The 24616-nt window shown below is 44.1% G+C and overlaps 1 protein-coding gene and 1 pseudogene across 2 annotated transcripts in view; both read left to right on the plus strand.

Annotated features, from left to right (window-relative positions):
• LOC108586781 (elongation factor-like GTPase 1) overlaps positions 1-18615 on the plus strand; it is a 51668-nt gene extending 33053 nt beyond the window's left edge. For both annotated transcript variants that reach the window (XR_002523617.2, XM_021941815.2), the window contains one exon: positions 17396-18615. Coding sequence is in view for 1 of the 2 variants with exons in the window: in XM_021941815.2 (XP_021797507.1) it covers positions 17396-17539 (144 nt within the window). In the remaining variant the exon portion in view is untranslated. The remainder of the gene's footprint in view (positions 1-17395) is intronic.
• Positions 15708-17388, plus strand: LOC116275779 (annotated as a pseudogene).
• Positions 18616-24616: the final 6001 nt, after the last annotated feature.

The raw sequence follows: 24616 nt of genomic DNA on the forward strand, positions 1-24616 counted from the left end.
TTGAAGCAAATATTCTAAAACAAGGCATGCCCTTTGGTTTTTGTTTTGTTTTGTTAGGCCAATTTAATGGTGGCTCAATCTGATGTATATGAGTTCTAGATTGGGACTTCATTGCAGTTTTAGTTTAGTTTGATTCAGTTTGCATCTAGCTTCAAATATTTTGAATGAAGGTAGAATCAGAACTCTCATCTCACCAGGGCCTGAATTTTGGGCATTGGCAAGATTCCAGAGATCTGACTTTGCTTCATAGCTAAGCCACCAGCTTTTATCACTGTGGGAGATCTTTCCCTGCTTTACAACCTTGCTGCCAGGAGTTTTTTTTATCAGTGGGCTGGGGGACAGGAGGATATTTTTCTCAACTCTCATGTGTGCCCTGCCCTTTTGTAGAGGAATGCCCACAATGCCTAGGGGATGGGTTTCTCAGCATTTCTGACCCCACTTAGCCTCCAAGAGTGCCTGTGTTGGATTTCACAACAATCCTGCCTCTGCTTTCGTTTTTAAAGGGTATTTTGCCCTTGGGAGAAGTCAAGCTCTGTCAGCTTTCCTTCTATTATCCACACCTTTAGAGTACTACACCTTGCTGTACCTCATCATCTAAGGGGTAAGATTGGTTGAAAGCCTTCATCTGTGGATTTGGGTCCTCTAGGTTCTAATGTCAAACCAGCCCCCAAGTGGTTGTGAAAATTTTGTTAAATTTCAGCAAGTTTCTCTTTTCTCCCCCTATAGTATTCATCTTCCTACCATAGTTCAACTAGGAAGAACAACAGCTAGGGGGTCTCTTCTCTCTTATGAAGGACTTGCCAATTTCTGGAGTTTGGATCATTTAGGTTTCTTTGGTTTTTGTTTTTGTTTTGAGACAGGTTCTCACTCTTACCCAGCCTGGAGTACAGCCTGTAGTGATCTCAGCTCACTACAGCCTCTGCCTCCCTGGCTTAATTGATCCTCCCACCTCAGCCTCCTGAGCAGCTGGGACTATAGGCGTGTACCACTACGCCCATCTAAATTTTGTATTTTTTGTCGAGACAGGGTTTTGCCATGTTGCCCAGGGTGATCTCAAACTTCTGAGCTCAAGAGATCTGCCTGCCTTGGTGCCCCAGTGTCCTGGGGTTACAAGCATAAACCACTGTACCCAACCTAGATTTCTTTGTGTCCTTAGCTTTCTGATGAGTTAAACATATCTTTTATTTTCTATTTAATCTGGCCTGTTGTTGTTGTTTGCTAGAATGCAAGGTATATTCCCTTGTGACTTCATATCAGTAGTGAATTTCAGAAATAGGAGTTTATTTTTGTAATAAAAACATTTTTTTTAGGTCAGGTGCAGTGGCTCATGCCTGTAATCCCAGCACTTTGGGAGGCCAAGGCAGGTGGATCACCTGAGATCAGGAGTTTGAGACCAGCCTGGCCAACATAATGAAACCCTGACTCTACTAAAAATACAAAAATTAGCCGGGTGTGGTGGTGGTCGCCTGTAATCCCAGCTAGTTGGGAGGCTGAGTCAGGAGAATTGCTTGAACCTGGGAGGCAGAGGCTGCAGTGAGCCGAGATCATGCCACTGCATTCCAGCCTAGGTGACAGAGTGAGACTCCCTCTGAAAAAAATAGAAAAAAATATTTTTGAAACAGGTTTCACTGCCACACTGGCTGTGGAGTGCCATGACATGATCATAGTTCACTGCTGGCTTGACCTTCTGGACTCAAATGATCCTCCTGCCTCAGTCTCTTGAGTAGCTGGGACCACAGGCATGTGCCACCATGTCTGGCTAATTTTTGTATTTCTTTGTAGAGTTGGGGTCTGCCCTTTTCTCCCACTGCCATTTTCTCACTCAGACAGGGACACTGAGGTCTAGAGGAAAAGTCACCTGTCCAAGGTCACAAATCTAGGAGGGAACCCAGCTCCTATCATGCCACCAGGACACCTGTCTACTCAGTTTTAAATTTTTTGGAGATAGGATTTCGCTCTGTCAGCAGGCTGGAGTACAGTGGGTGAGATCACCGCTCACTGCAGCCTCAACCTCCTGGGCTCAAAGTGATCCTCCAACATTAGCCTGTTGAGTAGCTAGGACTACAGGCATGTGTCACCACCACGGCCAGCTATTTTTAAAGTTTTTTTGTAGAGACAGGTCTCACTATGTTGCCAACATGGTCTCAAACTCCTGGGCTCAAGTGATCCTTTTGCCTTGACCTCCCAACATGCTGGGATTACAGGCATGGGGCACTCCGCTCAGTCCCATGTTATATTTCTATGGGACAGCTCTGGTCTGGACTGTGCCACTCTCCCTGGACCTGGTCCCATAGGGCTGGTCGGCAGCCACCCTACTTCAACATGGCCACCTGCATCCTCAGTGCCACAGGAGCCCCCTGCCCCCATGAAGCAGTGCATGCACATTGTTGATCATGAGATGCATGGTGGTCTTGGGCATGAGACCAACCATGTGGTCACATACAGTCTTGTTGACAATGGCCATGTAGAAGTCCACCAGGTTCTGGGTGGTCTCCATTTGTTGCACCAGCTGTGGGTCCATGGAATGCATGAAGCTGTCGGAGCCATTCTCCTTGGCCTTGTGGGCCTGCTGTAGAGAACACAAGGGCATCAGGATGGCCAGGCCATGCAGCCAGGCTCCACGAATTCCCAGGATCTCAGCCCCTCCAAAATATCTGGAACATTGAGGTGCAGAGAGAAGTGACTGTACTGAACACACACCCAGCTCCCTACACGCTCTAGAGCGTTTCAGGTCTCTGCATTTCAGGACCCCAGACTCCCCTGATCAAGCCTCATCTTAGTTCTCACTCTAGTACCCAGAATTTGCCTCCATTTCCCAATCCAGAAATTAGAAAAGAACATCTCCAGGTCCCTTGCTTGAAGTCCTGGCCAGAGCTGGTGCCAGGCTGCAGACACCTGGCAGGAGGCAAGAGAAGGGCATACTCACTTTCTCCTTCTCCCGGGAGGCCCACGCACCAACATTGCTAATGCCACTGCCACTAGGCAGCACAGCCAAAGTAGACGCACACAGGAGAAGGGGAAGGGTTGAGTGAACCTGGGACACTGCACCCTAACTTTAATGTGTTGTTGAATTCAATTTGCTCATATTTTGTGGAGGATTTTTGCATCAATATTCATCAGTGATATTGGCCTGTAGTTCTCTGTTTTGGACGCATCTTTGGTGTTGGTATTAGGGTAACACTAGCCTTGTAGAATGAGTTTGGAATAGTTGGGTAAGGTCTCTAGTTTTGGAATAGCTTGAGTACGGTTGGTATGAGTTCTTTAAATGTTTAGTAGAATTCAGCAGTGAAGCACCAGGTCCCAGGCTTTTCTTTGCTGGGAGACTTTTTATTACGACTTCGATCTCAGTATTTGTTATTGGTCTATTCAGGTTTTGGATTTCATCATGGTTCAATCTTGCTAGGCTAGATGTGTCTAGAAATGTATCCATTTTTAGTAGGTTTTCCTATTTCTTTGCATATAGTTGCTTATAATAGCCAGTACTGATCCTTTGAATTTTTGCAGTATCAGTTGTAATGTTTCCATTTTCATATTTGATTTTATTCACTTGGGTCTGGGTCTTCTGTCTTCTTTTCTTAGTCTTAGTTAGGCTAAAAGTTTCTCAATGTTGTTAATCCTCTACAAAAACCAACTTTTCAATTCATTGATACTTTGCTTTCTTCATTTCATTTATTTTGCTCTGATCTTTATTATTTTTTTTTCTTCTACTAATTTTGGGTTTGGCTTGTTCTTGCTTTTCTATTTCTTTAAGGAGCATTGTTAGGTTTTTTATTTGATGCTTTTCTACTTTTTAAAAGTAGGTGTTTATAGCCATAAACTTCCCTCTTAGTCTTGCTTCTGTCATGTCCCATAGGTTTTGGCATGTTGTGTTTCCATTATCATTTGTTTTAAGAAATGTTTCAGTTTCCTTCTTAATTTCTTCATTGACCCCCCTGGTCATTCCAGAGCATATTATTTAATCTCCATGTGATTGTATAGTTTCCAACATTTCTCTTGTTACTAATTTCTAGTTTCATTCCATTGTGGTCAGAGAAGACATTTGATATTATTTTAATTTTTAAAAATTTTTAAAGACTTGTCGTTTGACCTAAGATATGGTCTATCCTTGAGAATGATCCATATGCTGAGGAAAAAAAAATGTGTATTCTGTAGCCCAAGGGAGAAGACACCTGCCCCCACTCTGCTGCAACACACAGCGCTCTGCTCAGGGATGGGGCAGTGATGTGCTGTTGTTATACAAGGGGTTCTGTCGGAGAGGGAACAGAAGTCTGTTCTGTAGTGTTTACCATTTTCCATGGTGCAAATATTCCATGGCTCATGTCAAGCTGCCACCATCTTCTCAGCCTGAGCTTGTTTGTACTCACCCTTGGGAAGGCTATCCAAGTATTGGAAAGAGGTGGGTGTGGTGATCTAAAGTGTATCTTTATTAGATACACTCCAAGCCCAGTTATGCTATGGTTCTTGCAGACTCATAGAGGAGCTACTTGGTGGTCTCAGATAAGATCTGGAAGAATTCTCTGGGCTACCAGGCAGTAGAAACTCTTATTCCCTACCTGTAATTTCTCTCCAAAAAAATTGTCTATGTGTCTGTCTGTCTCTCACTCTCTCTCTCTCTCTCTCTCTGCTGAGTCATTCGGAGCTGGGCCACTTGGGCTGACAGAGCATCCCTATGGCCACCACCACTGGGACTGCACTGGGTCAGACCTAAAGCCAGCAAAGCACTGGGTCTCACTCAAGGCCCACTGTCAACACTATGTGGCTATTGCCTATGTTCACTCAAGGTCCTGGGGCTCTACAGTCAGTAGGTGGCAAAGCCAGTCAGGCTTGTGTCTTTCCCTTCAGGGCAACCAGTTCCCTCAGGCCCTGGTGCATCCAGAGATGCTGTGTAGGAGCCAGGGACTGGAGGCAAAAAGCTTAGAAACTTACCTGGTGCTTTATTCTACGGCAGCTGAGCTGACGCTGAAACCATGAGACAAAGTCCTTCCCACTCTGCCTTTCCCTTTCCACAGGCAGAGGAGCCGCGCCCTGTGACCACCACCACAGGCCCACAGGGAGTGCTGCCAGGCTACTGTTGATGTTTACTTAGGGCCCAAGGGCTCTTAAGTCACTTGTGGTGAATGCTTCCAGGCCTGGGACTCACCCTTCAGGGCAGTGGGCTCCCCTCCAGCCCAGGGCAGGTCAAGAAATTCCGTCTAAGGGACAAGGCCTAAAATCAGTGACCACAGGAGCCTATTTGGTGCTCTGCCCCACTGTGGACAGGCAGGTACTTAAGCTGCAAGACAGAGTCCCTTTTACCTTTCCCTCTCCTTTTCTCAAGCAGAAGAGGTCTCTCACCACAGCCACCAAAGCTGGGAATGTGCTGGGTCCCACCTGAAGCCAGCATGTCTCAGAGCCTTTTTCCAGGCCCGTAGCAGACTACCTGGGTACCACCGTTGGCTGTGCAGGGTGGTGCAAGCATTTGGACTTGGGAAGAGGGAGGAAAAGAACACGCACAGGAAGGTCACAGTGTAAGCAACAGTATGGAGGTGGGAAAGGTCAGCTCATGGATAGAAAAAGTTGATCCAATTTGGCAGGGCCCACAGGGAGATATGGTGCGGTGGTGAGAGGTGGGCCACGTCAGAAAGAACCTTGAATGCCAGGCTGAGGTGGGAGGCATTTCCTGTCGTATAGAAGGTGCCATGAGGTGGTGGGGAGGGTAACATGATGAAAGGATATTTGGGAGGATGGATCTGGCATCGGTGATGGGTAGGGGTAAGGAGTGAACAAAGCCAGAGGCTTTGTTCAGGCTTAGCTGTTTAAGGGCAGTTTCTACACTGAATTTCAATGTGGATCCAAGCATGCATGGGGTAGATGATTTGGAAAAGCAAAACCATTCCCTTCCCATTACAACACAGTTTCCCAGCTGAGCTCATCACCAGAGTCCTACAATGCAGACAGTCAAACTACCCTAAACTCTGTCCCTAGAAGCTGTGACCCAGAGGGAGTCCTTGTCCAACTGTAGCCCGAGGACACTGCAGCCTGAGCAGGACTGCACCTGTTCCCTCCCAGGAGCCTCATCTCTGTCTGGCCAGGCTTTCGCTTCAAATGTCCTCAACTTTGGCTTCAAAATCTGTTGGGTTAGATTCATGGGCGCTCTGGCCTCCTTTGGGTTAGGGATTTTTAAATAGTGTTTTCAAGCAGGCAGTAGATCAACTCTGCTTGCTTACTTCTGTGTGCATCTACTGTTCCCTGGCCCCAGATCTTCTTTTTCCTTGGTTTATCCTCTCATTGTGTTGCAGGACATCTTCCAGTAGCTTCCTGAGACAGAGTGAATGGAAGCCAAGCTTTCTGACCTTCACGTAGTTTAGAATGTTACTGTTCTACCCCAACTTCTGATTAATAGTTTGGCTGGATATAATGCTGTAATTTAAATGTAACTTCTCATCACACTGGGAAACATTGCTCTATTATTTTCTAGTTCCCAGTGTTGTTGGGAAGAAGTCGGTGCCATGTGGAGTCTTGGCTCTTTATATATGACCTGTCTTTTCTCTCTGGAAGATTTTAGGATTTTCTCTCTGTTCTTAGTTTTCTGAAATTTCCCAATTATGTGCCCTGTTGTAGATCCTCATTCACTGTGTTGGTCACTTGGTAGATTTTTTTGAACTAGAAAATCATGTCCTTCTATTACAGGAAGCCACCAGCAGGTTTGTGTGAGCTGAGTAATCACATTATTTTCTTCCAAGGACAAGAGGTATCAAGGCTCTGAGAACCTTACAAGTGGATGTGGGGAAAGGGTGCCTGAAGTGAATCCAACAAAACTGCTGCAGCACCCACTGAGCTCATGTCCTAGGGCCAGGCTCTGCCTGAGGGCAGTAGACATGGGTGAGACCCACTTCCTGCCCAGTCCCATGGTAGGGCTTAGGACACACATGGTCCAGGAGGCCCCCAGCCCCGGGCTACCTTTACATGCACCTGCCTGCATGTAGCAATCAGTGAGCCACAGGACAACTTAGGGGAAAGGGCAGCTCCAGAGAGCAGGATAGGAGGGAGGTAAATAATCACGGAGTGGGGAGTGGCCTTGTTGGGAAGGGGCAAAGGCAGGACCATATGTTTTGTGTGTGTGTGTGTGTGTGTGTGATGTGTATTTTGGAAAATGGAGAGAACAATTTGCCCCTTTTCTGGCCACTGCACCCCGTTTTTCATGAAGTTTTTCTTCCCATCATGTACTGAGTGTCTCTGTCTCCTCTAAATTCATATGTTGAAGCCCTAACCCTCTGCACGGCTGTGTTTGGAGATGAGGCTTCTCAAGAAGTCATTAAGGTTAAATGAGGTCCTAAGGGTGGGGCCCTGATTCAGTAGCATTAGTGTCCTTATAAGACGAGACACTAGAGAGTGCAGTCACTCTCTGTCTGCACAAATACAAAGAAGAGGTTACGTGAGCACACAATATGGCAACCAGCTACGGGACAAGAAAAGAGGCCTCAGAATGTAACCTACCTTGCTGGCACTTAGGTCTTGGATTTCCCAGCCTCCAGAACTGTGAGAAATAAATGTTTGTGGTTTAAGCCACCCAGTCTGTGTTATTTTGGCATGGCAACGTGAACTAATACATCTCCCCACCCTACTTCAACCACATGACACTAGAGGGGTTGGCAGTTTTAGTGTCCCAGCTACCCAGCCAACCCAGATCACACCAAGCAGAAACTTTCTTCTGGAGTTTTCTGAATAGGAACTAATGGAGGGGAGCACCATCCTTTGTTGGGGGCAAAGCCAGGAAGATGGAAGTCTCGTGCTACCAACAGCCTGACTCCAACCTTGTGGGGAAAGTTTCTCTGAGAGCACAAAACTCATCTGCAGACTGAGGTGGAGACAGAGACAAGGGAAAGAGCCTGCAAATCCTGACTGCACTGGTGACTCTGAGACCAGGTATTCCTGAGGCCCAGCTGTTCCCTGCCCTGCACATGGCTAACTTACTGACCAATGAACTTCCCTTCTTGCCTAAGGCAACTCAAGTGAATTTTCTGTGACTCACCCCCAAAGAGCCCTGACTGCAATGGCAGGGCATGGCAGGGCTGGGCTGGCTGTGGTAGAGGACAGTGTGGGTGGAATCAGCTGTGACAGGCACACAGGAAGTGCAGTTATCGAGTGGACTCCATGAGATCTTCCTCCAGCCCCGACTGTGAGCAAAGCTAGGCTCATATGCTCAGTAGGTCAGAGTGAGCGATTTGGTCAGAGGTGCCATGCTCAGGGCCATCTTTCTATGAGTCAGACTCTTCAGCATCAAAGGCTTTGCCATCAGAGATAGTTTTAGTCATATCTTGGGTTCACTTTATCAATTGCTGTTCCCCTATTTTCAGGATCTTTACACTAGGCTGCCCCACGTGGGTGTTAGGAAGCCATAGGCATCCTGGCCAGAAGCCCAGACCACAAAAAGGACTTCTGCCAGCCTGCCCCGGGTTCCAGAGGGCAGGATCAAGGGGTGGTGGGAGGATCCCAGCCTGGGCAGTCATGACATGTCCACCACTCTTGATCTGTCTTCTGGAACTTTTCACCTCTCCAGTTTGGGTCCTGGTGGGGCACACATGGTAAAGACAATGAACGTCCATGTCTCCGACTAGTTTTCCCATCAGAAGTGGTCGTTGCACCAATCACCCTCCTCCACTAAAACTGGACAGACCAAGGGCCACTTTCCTAATGGATGGGTCTTCTTGGTCCATCTCATGCTCCCAACAGAGTTCCCTCCCTACGATGGGAATGTGCCATGCCAGGAGAGCCCTCTTGACCCAGCCTCCAGCCAAAGCCAGTCCCCCTGCCAAGCAGGCCCTAAAGTTCCACTGGAGGGTGACTGGCCTCACCTGGAAACTTCTTGTTGAATATTGTCAGTTTCCCACACAAGTGCAGCTTGGCAGTTTAATTCAAATTAAAAACAGGAGACTGCTGCTTCAGTCTCGACTGCTTGAAAATTAGGCCGTGTAGAGCTTTTGTTTACTGGAAATTGTGGAGTCAGACATTGTGCAGATTGACCCAATAGCTACAGCAGGTACACACATAGGGCGCCAACCAAGGACAAGTGTGCACACGCACACATACACACAGCAGAAAATCGAGAAATAAACTTTTAATTTTAGCTGTCATGGCAGTTTTGTGTCATTTCCCCAAAATATACAAATTTTATTTTATGATTTAGTCTATTTAGAATTACTTAAGGAAAAGGAGATGTGAGTGCAGTGGCTCATATCTATAATCCCAGAACTTTGGGAGGCTGAGGCAGGAGGATCACTTGAGCCTGGGAGTTTGAGACCAGTCTGGGTAACATGGTGAAATCCCATCCCTATACAAAAATATGAAAATTAGCCAGATGTGGTAGCATATACCTGTGGTCCCAACTACCCAGGAGACTGAGGATCCCTTGGGCCAGGGAGGTGGAGGTTGCAGTGAGCTGAGATCACATCACTGCACTCCAGCCTGGGTGACAGAGTGAGATCCCATGTGAAAAACAAAGAAAGAGAAAGAGAAGAGAAAAGAAAAAGAAGAGAAAGGAAAAGAAATAAGAGAAGAGAAAAGAAAGGAGAAAAGAAAGGAGAAAAGAAAAGAGAGGAGAGAAGAGAAAAGAGGGGAGGGGAGGGGAAAGGAGCAGTGGGATCTTGATATCTGGTATGGGGAAACTTAAGTGGATACATCTGAGAACTTCGAACCTCCAGTTTCCACTCAATGCTCTGGGCTAAAAGAAGTAGCTCCCTTTCCTTGCTAAGAGAAGGGCAGCTGTCCCTTGCCTGGAGACTAGGCAAAGAGCCTCCAACAAGGCCTTACAGCAGGATGAAGTGTGTCATCATTGCTGCCCCACATTGACACCAGGCTATGGTCATTCCTCATCATGGCCCAAGGTCACAAGCACAGTCTGGTCTGGGAGAATGTTTTTTTGCCAAAAATGTTGCAATAGCTTCCGAGTGTGTACTGGCAGAATCTGGGAGAGGAGGTGGAGGACTGGACATAAGGATGTTGGACCATGGGGAGACTAAAGGCTGTATACATGAGAATACACTGAAGTGGGAGCACTCTCAGGATTTAATGGCTTGGCAAGGACACCTGGGGCTCTAACATGCTGCTGCAGTGGCTCCTTGAAATGTGGATGGAACAGTTGCTGCAGGGAATTAGGTGGAGATTATGGAACTGCATTTGCAAAGCATCAAAGAAGCCGGAAAGTACAGGGAGGTAGGAATTTGGAATGGTTCGTTATATGCCAGCAGATTCGGAATCCACCACTTGACTACGTGCCCTTGGAAACCTCACAGGAACTCCCCTCTCTAGGCTAACAAGGAAGGCACTAGTGAGAAGGGCACCTGAATCTTTCAGAGACTCAGGGCACTATCCTTTGTAGGCCAGGATTGACAAGAGGAGATGCTGCCATGAGACCAGGCTTTGTGGTGTCAGTGGGAATGGTGGAAGGCCAGAACAGCAGATGCCAGGTGGTGGCACTTCACCATCATCAACAATGTGGATGTAATTAACTTAATTGGTAGGAAGGCTAGAGTGATAACCAGGATGCGTTGACCTCCAGGGATCTGTTGTATTGGGTAAAAACTGATGGCATTCCTGGGGAGAGTTATATAGGCAGTTGACTAGGGTATTTTGTTGTTTGGAGATAGGATCTTACTCTGTAGGCCAGTTTGGAATGCAGTGGCACAATCATCTCTCTCTGCAGCCTCAACCTCCTGGGCTCAAGTGATCCTCCCACCTCAGCGTCCCAAGTAGTTAGGATTACAGGCATGCACCACGATGCCTGGCTATTTTTTTTTTTTTTTTTTTTAGTGAAGATGCGGTCTTGCTATGTCGTCTAGACTGGTCTCAAACTTCTGAGCTCAAGCAATCCTCCTGCCTTGGCCTCCCAAATTGTTGGGATTACAGGTGTGAGCCCTAGGATATTTCCTGATTTGTATATTCAGGAAACAACAATAATAAGATCTGGCACGCAGAAGGCTGCAACAAAAAGTTACAATTTCCTACCCAGTTTTCAGACTGAGACAATTGAGACCTATAGCTCATTGATTGTAGGGGAGGCTGGGTATTCTTGGAAAAAGATCCTGCAACATTACTACATGGTATTCATTAATTATTCTCCAAAGGGATGTGGGGTCATTGATGAAAGTAACTGTAGCTGATGAAAAGGGAATACCCAGACTGTTTGAGGGCCGTTTATATAGGATTAGAGCTGACCCTGACCCCAGAAGACCCACAATGCCACGATGTCCCCTCTCCAAAAGACTGAGGACGTGTGAAGATTAGGTAATAAATGGATCCCTGGATTAAGAGGCTGCAGCCCCATCTGGTTGTCATTTATCTGTCCCTAAATATGCAATTGATATAAGTATGCTTAGAAGGTAACAGAGCTCTCACTTTACCCCCTGAGCTGTAGGTATGAGCCACTATAGTAGGGAGAGCCCGGGGGAAGTCTCTGAAACTCCTTCTTCCCACTTCCAGGAGCAATGCAGTATTCCAGGTGGAATCACAGAGATTTAGCACCTCCCTCAACTGTGACTGCCAGCTTATGATAGTATTCTTACATTTCCCCACCTGTCCCTTGTGCTATTCTCATCATCATTTTATTTCCACCCATCATAAATCCCACAATATGTTACTACGTTTGCCTCAATTATTTCTAGACATCAAAAAATGAGAAAATAGGATCTTTTCTATTTATCCATGTATTTATTATGTCAGTGGTATTTATTTGTGTCATTATTTGTGTCATATTTATTATGTCATTCCTTTGTGTAGATCCAAATTTCTATCTGGTGTCATTTTTCTTCTGACCAAAGAATTGTTTTGAACATTTCTCAGAGTGCAGGCCTGCTGATGATTATCCTGGCTTTTCTTTGTGTGAAAAAGTCTACATTTTGTGTTCATTAAATTTTTTGAAAATGTTTTATTCCGTTTTTCTTTTTTTTTTTTTTTTTGTAGAGATGAGACCTCACTATGTTGATCAGGCTGGTCTTGAACTCCAGGCCTCAAGCAATCCTCCTGCCTCAGCCTCCTAAATTGCTGGAATGATTACAGGCATGAGCCACCACACCTAGCCTCACTGACTTCAACTGCTTTTAATCCCATATCTGCAGAGGTAACTATTTCATCTCTAGTCATTCTTTTTGTTTTATTTTGAGACAAGGTCTCACTGTGTTGCCCAGGCTGGAGTGCAGTGGTGCAATCACAGCTCACGGCAACCTTGACCTCCTGTGTTCAGGTGATCCTCCTGCCTCAGCCTCCTGAGTAGCTGGCACTACAGGTGTGTACCACCATGCCTGGCTATTTTTAAAAATTGTTTATAGAGCTAGGTCTCCCTATGTGGCCCAGGCTGGTCTTGAACTCCTGGGCTCAAGCAATCCTTGCATCTAAGCCTCCCAAAGTGCTGGGATTACAGGCGTGAGGCACTTCACCCAGCCAGTGTTTATTTTTTATTTTTATTTTTTTGGTCAATATATCTTCCATTTTTCTCTTCTCATCATGTTCAAACTTTTTAGCCTTCTTGAACATATGGAGCATATTTATAATATGTTTTTTAATATCCTTGTCTGCTAATTACATCATCTGTGTCATTTCTGGGCCTATTTCCATTGATTTATTTCTCTCCTGGTTATAGGCACAATTTTACCTGTGGGTTTTTTGTTTGTTTGTTTTTTGAGACAGGGTCTTACTCTGTCACTCAGGCTGGAGTGCAGTGGTGTGATCCCATCTCACTGCAATCTCTGTCGCCCTGGTTCAAGTGATTCTTGTGTCTCAGCCTCCCAAGTAGGTGGGACTACAGGTGTGCACCACCATGCCCGGCTAAGTTTTATATTTTTAGTAGAAACAGGATTTAGTCATGTTGGCCAGGCTGGCCTTGAACTCCTGACCTCAGGCTATCCACCCATTTCGGTCTCCTAAAGTGCTGGGATTACAGGTGTGAGCCACTGCACCTGGCTTTGAATCTTTTTTTATATGCTTATTGGCCATTTTTATTCTTGTGGGAAGTGCCTGTTTCTCCTTTGCCTATTTTCTGGCCAACCTCCAAAGTGACATTTCACTTAATTTTTATCCTGTTGATTGAAAGCATTTTAACTTAGTGATTTTAATGTAAACAGGAGCAGGACAGACTATAATTATCTAGATCTTGCTCTGTCACCCAGGCTGGAGTGCAGTGGCATGATCATAGCTACCGCAGCCTCGTACTCCTGAGCTGAAGCAATTTTCCTACCTCAGCCTGCCAAGCAGCTAGGACTACAGGTGTGTGCCACCATGCCCAGATAATTTTTAAAATTTTTTGTAGAGATGTGAATTCACTATACTGCCCAGGCTGGTCTTGAACTCCTGAGTTCAAGTGATCCTCCCACCTTGGCTTGCCAAATTATTGGCAAGCCAAATTATAGATGTGAACTATATAATTTGCTCCAGGCAAGAGCTCATTTTGTTTGCTAATGGGGTTCTTGGTATCTTTTCATATTTGAGGCTTTGGTGATAGTGCTGGAGTATTACACTCACCATCCGAGGTTTACAGGACTTTTGTTTTAACATTGAACAGATGGAACTGTTTAGTTCTGCATCTTTGCAGGCACAGAAAATGTGCCTACCAGAACTCTGCTTTATATCCATTTAAAACAAAAAGTAATACAGTAAAACTTTGCCTGGCTTTGAAAGAAAAGAGTATTCTGATTTAATTCTATTAACTTGGAAGTGTAAAGGTGAAAGAATTCAAAACTTACATTTCCTGTTGAATACAATTTGAAAATATAGGCAGTGATGCCACTTTTCTTCTCTAGTAAGTTTGGACATTCTGATCTACTTGGTGTTTTATTATAGAACTACTAGTGTGCCTGCAACTTACATTGTGAAGGCACATTTTAAAAACTTGAGAGGTAAGAGTGTAAATGGTATTGAGTGAGATCAGGCTGGATGAGAACTGACACTTGTAAATACCCTTTTTAGACAGAATCTCTGACTGCCACTTGTTTTCTTATTTAACTCATAAAAATAAAACACATCGGATGGAGGGTGGGAGTAGGAAGGAGATTTATGTCTTTTAATTACATGTCATTGTTTCATATCAAGACAGAACATATAGTATCCCTGGCTTTGGACCTACAGAAGGAAACATTTTTCTACCTGCTGTATGCCAGAGGTTCTTGAACACCTGGAGGGATTACTGCAGCACAGATTGCTGAGCCCTACTCCAGAGTTTCTGATTCACCAGGTCCAGGGTGGGGCCTGAGAATTTGCATTTATAAAAAGTTCTCAGGTTCTTCTGGTGCTGCTAGCCCAGAGGCTACATTTTTGAGAACCACTCCTGTCTACTAACTGTAAATTGCAGAACTCTAGAAAAAAGCTTAGTTTTGTGTGGGAAAAGAAGTACACAGATTATGGAGGAAGTCATGAAAGAGTCAACCCTTGATCCCAGTCTAGTGTGGAATTCAGGTAACAAGCAATACACAGTGACGTAACACAATTCTTGGTTTTCATGATTGCAAGTCATAGCCAAGTATCAAGTGAGAAATTCAGTTTCGTTTGAAAGGCTTAGAGAGGCCAGGTGATTCTAGAAAATAGGCCTTGTATTTGCCTTCAAGTGGTGAAGAGTGCTTATTAAATTGAAAGCTTTGTATTTTCTTTTTTTTTTTTTACTATTTTATTTTTTTTGAGGTGGAGTCTCACTCTGTCACCCAGGCTGGAGTGCAGTGGCATGACATTGGCTCACTGCAACTTCTGCGTTCCGGGTTCAAGTTATTCTCCTGCCTCAGCCTCCCGAGTAGCTGGCATTGCAGGTGCCCACCACCACACCTGGCTAGTTTTTGTGTTTTTAGTAGAGATGGGGTTTCACCATGTTGGCCAGGCTGGTCTTGAACTCCTGACCTAAGGTGATACACTTGCCTAGGCCTCCCAAAGTGCTGGGATTACAGGTGTGAGCCACCACAACCAGCCCAAAAGCTTTGTGTTTTTAAAGATATTAGACATGTTTCTTGTTTTAAAAATTAATAATGTAGGATAATAAGAATAATGTTTTTCCAAAAAAGAGAAATCATTGTGATTATTTTACCTTATTGGAATGTTGGATAAAAAGTCCACTTCATTAATAATCAAACATGCTATGGATTTTCCGTTTTTATAGGATTTGTGTTTCAATTGAGGTAATACTGATAATTCTTGTGCTCCATCTGAAGATGAAAAATATAGGCCAAAATCATCAACCATGGATAGATGCTGGGTAATGAAGACAGCTCTGGAGGAACACAGACACACACACACACAGACACACATATATAAAGGATAAACACATATATTTTTTAAAGTTTATTTTTAAAGTTTTAAAGCAAAAGCCAGCCCCTCCCCTCTCCGAGATTGGATGGCCCCTCTCCTCTCCTGGAGTAGGCAGGCCCCGCCCCCTCCCAAAGTGGGAGGGGACAGCAGTTGCATGGTCAGCTTTCCTTGTGATGCCACAGGTTTCTCTGGACACACTGCTGCCTGGCCACGCCTACTTTCCCTTTCATCTTCCTCACTGACCAATAGACTTGGAGCATTAAGGCCATGCCCCTATTCTACAGTCTAGTGGTTCCCTGGTTATGCCTCCTCTGGCTCAGTGGCACAGCTGCCTGGTAGGTGACTGGAGGTGTTCGCTGATGTGGCCCCAACCCTGCTTCCCTCCCCACCCCGTGATGTTAGAAGAAACTCGACAGAGCAAATTGGCAGCAGCCAAGAAAAAGGTAAAACTCACCAGGTCATGGCCCCCCAACCCAGCCACAGATCCCCTCCAATGACAAAACCGTTGCCAGAGTCCATACCAGTCCTGAGGAATACCGGACTGGGCCACCCAACCCCAGCGCCTCTGGGCTCCCCTCACCAAAGTCTTGTCAGTCAGCCCCCCCTTCACCAAGCAGCCCAGCCCCTGACCTCGCCAATCACCCCAGGGTGATGTTGGGTGGGTGACTCCTGGGGCTCCCTGTTCCATATTCAGCCCTCACATCCTGCTATGCCAAGCCTGACCTCCCTGGATTTTTTGGACTCACTTCTCTAAGGACCTGGGTCCCCCAGCCCCAGCCCCAGCTCCCACCCCCATTGCCAGTCATCCCTTGGTGACTTTGGGCTGGTGACTCGTGGGGTTCCCTGCTGCTCATGGGGTTCCCTGCTGCAGACTCTGCTCTTCCCTCCTGCTGACCCAAGTCTGACCTCCCTGGGCTCTTTGGACTGGTGTCTCTAAGGACCTGGGTCCCAGCCTTACGTCACCTTCCCACATCGTGGTTCAGTGACTCAGCCATTGCACTGATGTGGTTCCTCCCACCCCCAGGAGGAGTGGAATGTAGTGATGTCACAGTCCTCCTAGGAACTGTCATTGCTGCTGCAAGACCAGCCTTTGATCTTACAACCCAGTCCCCTGAACATTCTCACCCCATTTCTGGTTCCTCTGGTTGCAGCACAAATTTCCCGCTGGAAGGGGAATGGGGAATATGGGACCTAGGAACAAGAGGTTACAGGCTGCCTTATTCCCTTCTCATAGACATTGACAGTGGGAAAAGCCTACACATCCCCCATGAACTAAAAACGTTGACAGTATCTCTGGGTGGCAATGGGGTAATTGTTTTGGGTTGGTTGTCTCCCAGGTTTCTATTCTCCAGACAGACTTTAACATTTTTTTTCTGAGTTCTCCACCTCATATTCTAATTCTCCACAGTTCTGGGACCAGACTGCCCTTCAGTCAGTGGTCTCCGAAGTGAGATTTGCTCATCTGTGGAATAGATCTTGGGAAACTGAACTTGACAAGCTTGAATCTTCCTCATATCATCCCAAGTTGGGGTACTTTGAGTGCCACAGGATAAATGTGGGAGATCTTTCTGAAGCATCAGTTTCCCTCGATTCTCCTAAGAAAAAACATTGAAGTACTTAGGGATGACAGTCACAGAGGTTTCTAAGAGTATATCACACTTCTCTCTGAAATGAGACTTGGGTTATCCTCTTTCTGAAAAATTTCCAGATTTAACAAAAAAGCTGGCTTCTGCCAGGAGGGCACATTGATATAAAATTTGAGAGGTACTGGTGCACTTCTTCACACTAACAGATGTATGAGGATGTATGATTAAACCACAGAGTGCAGTTCCTGCCTAATTTATGTTTACTTTTCTATCTCTGACTCCGGTTTTGGTTCCTGGCAGCTGCTGATTTGTGGCAAAACCCCAGAGCTTGGAGTCAGAAGACTGAGTATAAATTCCATCATTGCCCCCCTACTTTTTTTTTTGCCCATAATATCCATCCCTCACAGACACTGATTGTGACAACACCTTGTACAGTTGTTGGTGGCATTAAATCAGATGGTGTATAAGAGTATTTTGCAAAAACTATAAAGGAGGATGTGGTGGTAGGGGCTGGTAGTTCTCATGAGTATTACTGCTCTTCTTTCCCACAGCTAAAAGAATATCAGCAGAAGAACAGCCTTGGTGATCTGGCAGGAGCGAAGACAAAAAAGAAAAAAACTGAAAGTAGTACTGAGAAGACCACTTCTGATTCTCAAAGCAGTTTCAGGGAAAACTTCTCTCCAGGTTTTATCTGAAGATATTCCCTTTTTCACCATAGGCCTATAAGTGCGCCCGAATATCCCTTTGCAAATTACACAAAAACAGTACTAGCAAATTGCCTAATGAAAGAAAAAGGTTAACTCTGTGAGGGGAATTCAAACAACACAAAGCAGTTTCTCAAAAAGCTTCCATCTAGTTTTCATCCCAGGAAGTGTCGTTTTTCATCATATTTTTCACAGTGTTCCCAAACGTTTCTCAGAAAGCTTCTTATCCGTTTGTCTCTGAGGATATGTCCTTTCTCACCACAGGCTTCAAAGCACTCCCAAATATCCCTTTTTAGCCTTGACACCAAAAGTGTTTCCACACTGCTCTCTGAAAAGAGAGGTATAACTCTGTGAGTGGAATGCATACATCACAAAGCAGTCTCACAGAAAGCTTCTCTCCTGTTTTTATCTGGAGTTATTTCCTTTTTCACCAGAGGCCTCAAAGGGCTCCCGGATATGCCTTCTCAGACGACACAGAAAAAGTATTATCAAACTGCTATATGAAAAAAAAGCTTAACTCTGCGAGAGGAATTCACACGACCCAAAGCAGTTTCTCAGAAAGCTTCCTTCTAGTTTTCATCTGAGGGTATTACCTTTTCAACCATAGTTTTCATAGCGTTCCCGTGTCCCTTCTCAGATTCCACAAAAACAGTGCATACAAACTGCTCAATCCAAAGGGTTGCTTCATTCTAGGAGGCAAATACATATGTCACAAAGCAGTTTCACAGAAAGCTACGCTCCAGTTTTTATCTGAAGATATTTCCCTTTTCATCATAGGCCTCAAAGCGCTCCTGAATATCCCTTCGCAAATTACACAGAAAGAGTCCCAGCAAACTGCTCAAACAAAAGTAAGCATTCACTCTGCAAGGGGAAATCACACAACACAAAGCAGTTTCTCAGAAAGCTTCCTTCTAGTTTTCATCCGAGGACGCTTCCTTTTCCACCATATTTCTCATAGCGTTCCCAAATGACCCTTCTCGGATTCCACAAAAACAGCCATTTCAAACTGCTTAATCCAAAGCGTAGTTTAGCTCTATGAGGTGAATACACACATCACAAAACAGTTACTCAGAAAGCTTCTTTCCAGTTTGTTTCTGAGGATATTTCCTTTCTCACCATTGGCTTCAAAGCGCTTTGAAATATCCCTTGTTAGCTTTTACACCAAAAGTGTGTACACAGTGCTGGATGAAAAAGGTGGTATAACTCTGTGCGTGGAATGTACACATCACAAAGCAGTCTCTCAGAAAGCTTCTCTCCCGTTTTTATCTGGAGTTATTTCCTTTTTCACCAGAGGCCTGAAAGGGCTCAGGTGACACAGAAACAGTGTTATCAAACTGCTATATGAAAAGAAAAGGTTAACTCTGCGAGAAGAATTCACGTGACCAAAAGCATTTTCTCAGAAAGCTTCCTTCTAGTTTTCATCCAAGGACGCTTCCTTCTCCACAATATTTTTCATCGCGTTCCAAATGTTCCCCTCTCAAATTCCACAAAAACAGTGATTTCAAACTGCTCAATCCCAAGGGTTGCTTAACTTTAGGTGACGAATACACATATCACAAGGCAATTTCTCAGAAAGCTTCTTTTCAGTTTTTCTCTGAGAATATTTCCCTTCTCAACAGAGACTTCAAAGCTCTCTGAAATATCTGTTGGTACCTTATACATCAAAGGTATTTCCACAGTGCAGTATGAGAAGAGAGGTATAACTCTGTTAGTGGAGTGCACACATCACAAAGGAGGCTCACAGAAAGCTTCTCTCGAGTTTTTATCTGGAAATACTTCTTTTTTGACCATAGGCCTGAAAGCGCTCCCGAGTATCACTGCACAGTTTACACAAATACACCGTCAGCGAACACTTCAGTGAAAGGCATCTGTTAACACTGCGAGATTGTTTCACACGACACAGAGCAGTTTCTCAGAAAGATTCTGTCCAGTTTTCATTTGAAGATAGTTGTTTGCTCAACATAGGCCTCAGGGCACCACCGAATGTGCTTTCGTGGATTCCTCAAAGACAGAGTTTCCAAATTGTGCAATGTAAGGAAGCTTTATCTAGATGAGTTGAATGAACATATCACAAAGCAGTTTCTCAGAAAGCTTCTTTCCAGTTTTTATCTGAGGATATTTCCTTTTTCACCTTAGGCTTCAGTGAGCTCCGAAATATCCCTTGGTAGCTTTTTCGCTAAAAGTCTTTCCATCCTGCTCTATGAGGAGAAATGTATTACTCTTCGAGTGGAATGCACACATCACAAAGCAGTTTCTCAGAACGCTTCCTTCTAGTTTTCATCCATGGATGCTTCCTTTTCCACCATATTTCTCATAGAGTTCTGAAATGACCCTTTTCAGATTCCACAAAAACAGCCATTTCAAACTGCTCAATCCAAAACGTGGTTTAGCTCTATGAGATGAACACACACATCACAAAGAAGTTACTCAGAAAGCTTCTTTCCAGTTTGTTTCTGAGGGTATTTCCTTTCTCGCCATTGGCTTCAAAGCGCTTCGAAATATCCATTGTTAGCTTTAACACCAAAAGCGTGTACACAGTGCTCAATGAAAAGGGTGGTATAACTCTGTGCGTGGAATGCGCACATCACAAAGGAGGTTCACAGAAAGCTTCTCTCCAGTTTTTATCTGGAGATATTTCCTTTTTCACCAGAGGCCTGGAAGGGTTCCCGCATATCCCTTCTCAAGTGACACAGAAACAGTGTTATTAAACTGCTATATGAAATGAAAAGGTTAACTCTGTGAGAAGAATTCACACGTTCAAAAGCAGTTTTAGAAGAATTCACATGATCAAAAGCAGTTTCTCAGAAAACTTCCTTCTAGTTTTCATCCGAGGACGTTTCCTTCTCCACAATATTTTTCATAGCGTTCCCAAAGTTCCCCCTCAAAAACAGCGATTTCAAACTGCTCAATCCCAAGGGTTGCTTAACTCTAGGTGACGAATACACACATCACAAAGCAGTTGCTCAGAAAGCTTCTTTCCGGTTTTTCTCTGAGATTATTTCCCTTCTCAACAGAGACTTCAAAGCTCTCTGAAATATCCCTTGGTACCTTATACACCAAAAGTGTTTCCACAGTGCAGTATGAGAAGAGAGGTATAACTCTGTTAGTGCAGTGCACACATCACAAAGGAGACTCACAGAAAGCTGCTCTTCAGTTTTTATCTGGAAATATTTCCTTTTTGACTATAGGCCTGAAAGCACTCCCAAGTATTGCTGCGCAGTTTACACAAAAACACCCTCAGCGAACACCCCAGTGAAAAGCATCTGTTAACACCGCGAGATTGTTTCACACGACACAAAGCAGTTTCTCAGAAAGATTCTGTCCAGTTTTCATTTGAAGATAGTTCTTTGCTCAACAGAGGCCTCAAGGCACCACTGAATGTGCTTTCGTGGATTCCTCAAAGACAGAGATTCCAAACTGCTACGTAAGGAAAGCTTTATCTTGATGAGTCGAATGAACATATCACAAAGCAGTTTCTCAGAAAGTTTCTTTCCAGTTTGTTTCTGATGATATTTCCCTTCTCACCATTGGCTTCAAAGCGCTTTGAAATATCCCTTGGTAGCCTTGACACCAAAAGTGTTTCTTCACTGCTCTCTGAAAAGAGAGTGTTAACTCTTAGAGTGGAATGCACACATCACAAAGAAGTTTCACTGAAAGTTTCCTTCTAGTTTTCATCCGAGGACGCTTCCTTTTCAACCATATTTCTCATAGCGTTCCCAAATGAACCTTCGTGGATTCCACAAAAACAGCCATTTCAAATTGCTGAAACTCTGTGAAATGAATTCACACATCACAGAGCAGTTTCGCAGAAAGCTTCTTTCACATTTTTAATTGAGGATATTTCCTTTGTCCGTATAGTCTTCATGGCCATCTCAAATATCCCTTCCCAGATTCAAAAAAAAGACTAGTAACAGAATGCTCCATGAAAGAAAAGTGTATCTCTGTGAGATGAATTCACACATCAGATAGCAGTTTCTCAGAAACCTTCTTTCTAGTTTTCATCTGAGGATATTTCCTTTTTCACCACAGGCCTCAATGCGATCCAAAATATCTCTTCTCAGATTCCACAAAAACAGTTCTAGCAAACGGCTCCACAAAATACATGTGTACCTCTGTGACATGAATTCACACATCACAAAGCGGTTTCTCACAAAGCTTCTTTCTCGTTTTTCTCAGGATATTTCCTTTGTCACCGTAAGCTTCATGGCACTAAGAAATATCCCATTGCAGATTTTAAGAAAACAGTGTTGGCAAACTGATCAATGAAAAGAAAAGTGTAACTCCGTGAGTTGCATTCACACATCACAACGCAGTTTCTCAGAATGCTTCTTTCATGTTTTCATCTGAAGATATTTCCTTTTTCGCCACAAGCCTCAATGCGCTCCCAAATATCACCTTGCAGATTCCACGAACACAGTGTTAGCAAACTGTTTCATGAAGAGAAAGGTGTAACTCTGTGAGATGAATTCACCCATCACAAACTAGTTTCTCAGAAAGGTTCTCTCTGATTTTTATCTGAGGGTATTTCCTTTGTCCGTATAGACGTCATAGTGATCCCAAATATCCCTTCCCAGATTCAACAAAAGAGTGGGAACAGAATGCTCCATGAAAGGAAAGTGTATCTCTGAGAGATGAATTCACACATCAGATAGCAGTTTCTCAGAAACCTTCTTTCTGGTTTTCATCTGAGGATATTTCCTTTTTTTACCACAGGCCTCAGTGCGCTCCCAAATATCACTTTGCAGATTCCATGAAAACGGTGTTAAGAAACTGCTTCATGGAGAGAAACGTGTAAATCCGTGAGACGAATTCACACATCACAAAAAAGTTTCTCAGAAAGCTTCTCTGATGTTTTTAATTGAGGATATTTCCTTTCTCAGTGTAGGCCTCAATGCGATCCAATATATCCCCTATCACATTCCCCAAAGAGAGTGATAATAGACTGCTCCATGATATGAAAGTATAACTCTGTGAAATGAACTCACACGTCATAAAGCGGTTTCTCAGAAAGCTTCCTTCTAGTTTTCATCTAAGGATATTTCCTGTTTTACCCTAAGTCTCTATGCGCTCCCAAATATCTCTTTGCAGATTCCACGAAAACAGTGTTAGCAAACTGCTTCAAGAAAAGAAAGGTGAAACTCTGTGGGATGAATTCACACGTCACAAAGCAGTTTCTCAGAAAGCTTCTTTCTGATTTTTATCTGAGGGTATTTCCCTTGTCCATATAGACTTCATAGCGATTCCAAATATCCCTTCTCAGATTCAACAAAAAGAGTGGTAACAGAATGCTCCATGAAAGGAAAGTGTATCTCTGTGAGATGAATTCACACATCAGAGAGCAGTTTCTAAGAAACTTTCATTCTAGTTTTCATCTGAGGATAATTCCTTTTTCACCACAGGCCTCAATGCGCTCCCAAATATCACTTTGCAGATTACACGAAAAAAGCGTTAGGAAACAGCTTTATGGAGAGAAACGTGTAAATCTGTGAGGTGAATACACACATCACAAAGAAGTTTCTCAGAAAGCTTATTTCTAGTTTTCACCTGAGGATATTTCCTCTGTTGGAGGAGTCCTCATAGCGTTCCAAACTATCACTTCTGAAACTCCACAAAAAGAGTTCTAGCAAACGGCTCCATGAAATACATGTGTAACTCCTTGAGATGAATTCATACAGCACAAAGCAGTTTCTCAGAAAGCTTAATTCTGCTTTTTATCCGAGGACATTGACTTTGGCCGTGTAGTCTTCAAAGCGATTCGAAATATCCGTTCTCAGATTCCACAAAATCAGGGCTAACAAATGGCTCCAGGAAATACAGGTGTAATTCAGTGAGTTGAATTCACACCTCACAAACAGTTTCTCAGAAAGCGGCTTTCTTTTTTCAGCTGAGGCTATTTGTGATCTCCAAGCGCCCCCGTGTGTCTCTTTGCACATTCTGCGAAAACACTGTTAGCAAGCTTCTCACTGAAAACAATGATGTCACTCTGAGCTGAATTCACCCACAACCAAGCAGTTTCTGAGAAGGCCTCTCTGCAGTTTTTATCTGAGGATATTTCATTTTTCACCATGGGATTCAACCATATTCACCTATCACTTCTGAGGTTCCACAAAAACGGCGCTAGCAAACTCCTCCATCAAAGAGTGGTTTAACTTTGTGAAATGAATTCACACATCACACAGCAGTTTCGCAGAAGGCTTCTTTCACGTTTTCAGTTGAGGATATTTCCTTTGTCCGTATAGTCTTCACAGCGAACCGAAACATTCCTTCCCAGACTCAACAAAAAGAGTGGTAACAGAATGCTCCATGAAAGAAAAGTGTATCTCTGTGAGATGAAACCACACATCACAAAGAAGTTTCTCAGAAAGCTTCTTTCTAGTTTTTCTGTGAGGACATTTCCTTCGTCCGACGAGTCTTCATAGCAATCCAAATTATCACTACTCAGATGCCATGAAAAGAGTGCTTTGTCACCGTAAGTTTCATGGCACTAAGAAATATCCCATTGCAGATTTCAAGAAAACAGTGTTGGCAAACTGATCAATGAAAAGAACAGTGTAAGTTTGTGAGTTGCATTCACACATCACAATGCAGTTTCTCACAACGCTTCTTTCCAGTTTTCATCTGAGGATATATCCTTTTTCACCATAGCCCTCAATGCGCTCCCAAATGTCACTTCTCAGATTCCACGAAAACAGTGTTAGCAAACTGCTTCATGAAGAGAAAGGTGTATCTCTGTGAGATGAAACCACACATCACAAAGAAGTTTCTCAGAAAGCTTCTTTCTAGTTTTTCTGTGAAGACATTTCCTTCATCTGAGGAGTCTCATAGCGATCCAAATGATCACTTCTCAGATGCCACGAAAAGAATACTAGGAAACGGCTCCAAGAAATACATGTGTAATTCTGTGAGATGAATTCACACATCACAAAGCAGTTTCTCAGATCGCTGCTTTCCAGTTTTCATCTGAGGATATTTCCTTTTTCACCACAGGCCTCAATGCGCTCCCAAATATCACTTTTCAGATTCTACGAAAACAGGGTTAGCAAACTGCTTCATGAAGAGAAAGGGGTA

Source organism: Papio anubis, chromosome 7, assembly GCF_008728515.1.
Source record: "Papio anubis isolate 15944 chromosome 7, Panubis1.0, whole genome shotgun sequence".
Lineage (NCBI taxonomy): Eukaryota > Metazoa > Chordata > Mammalia > Primates > Cercopithecidae > Papio > Papio anubis.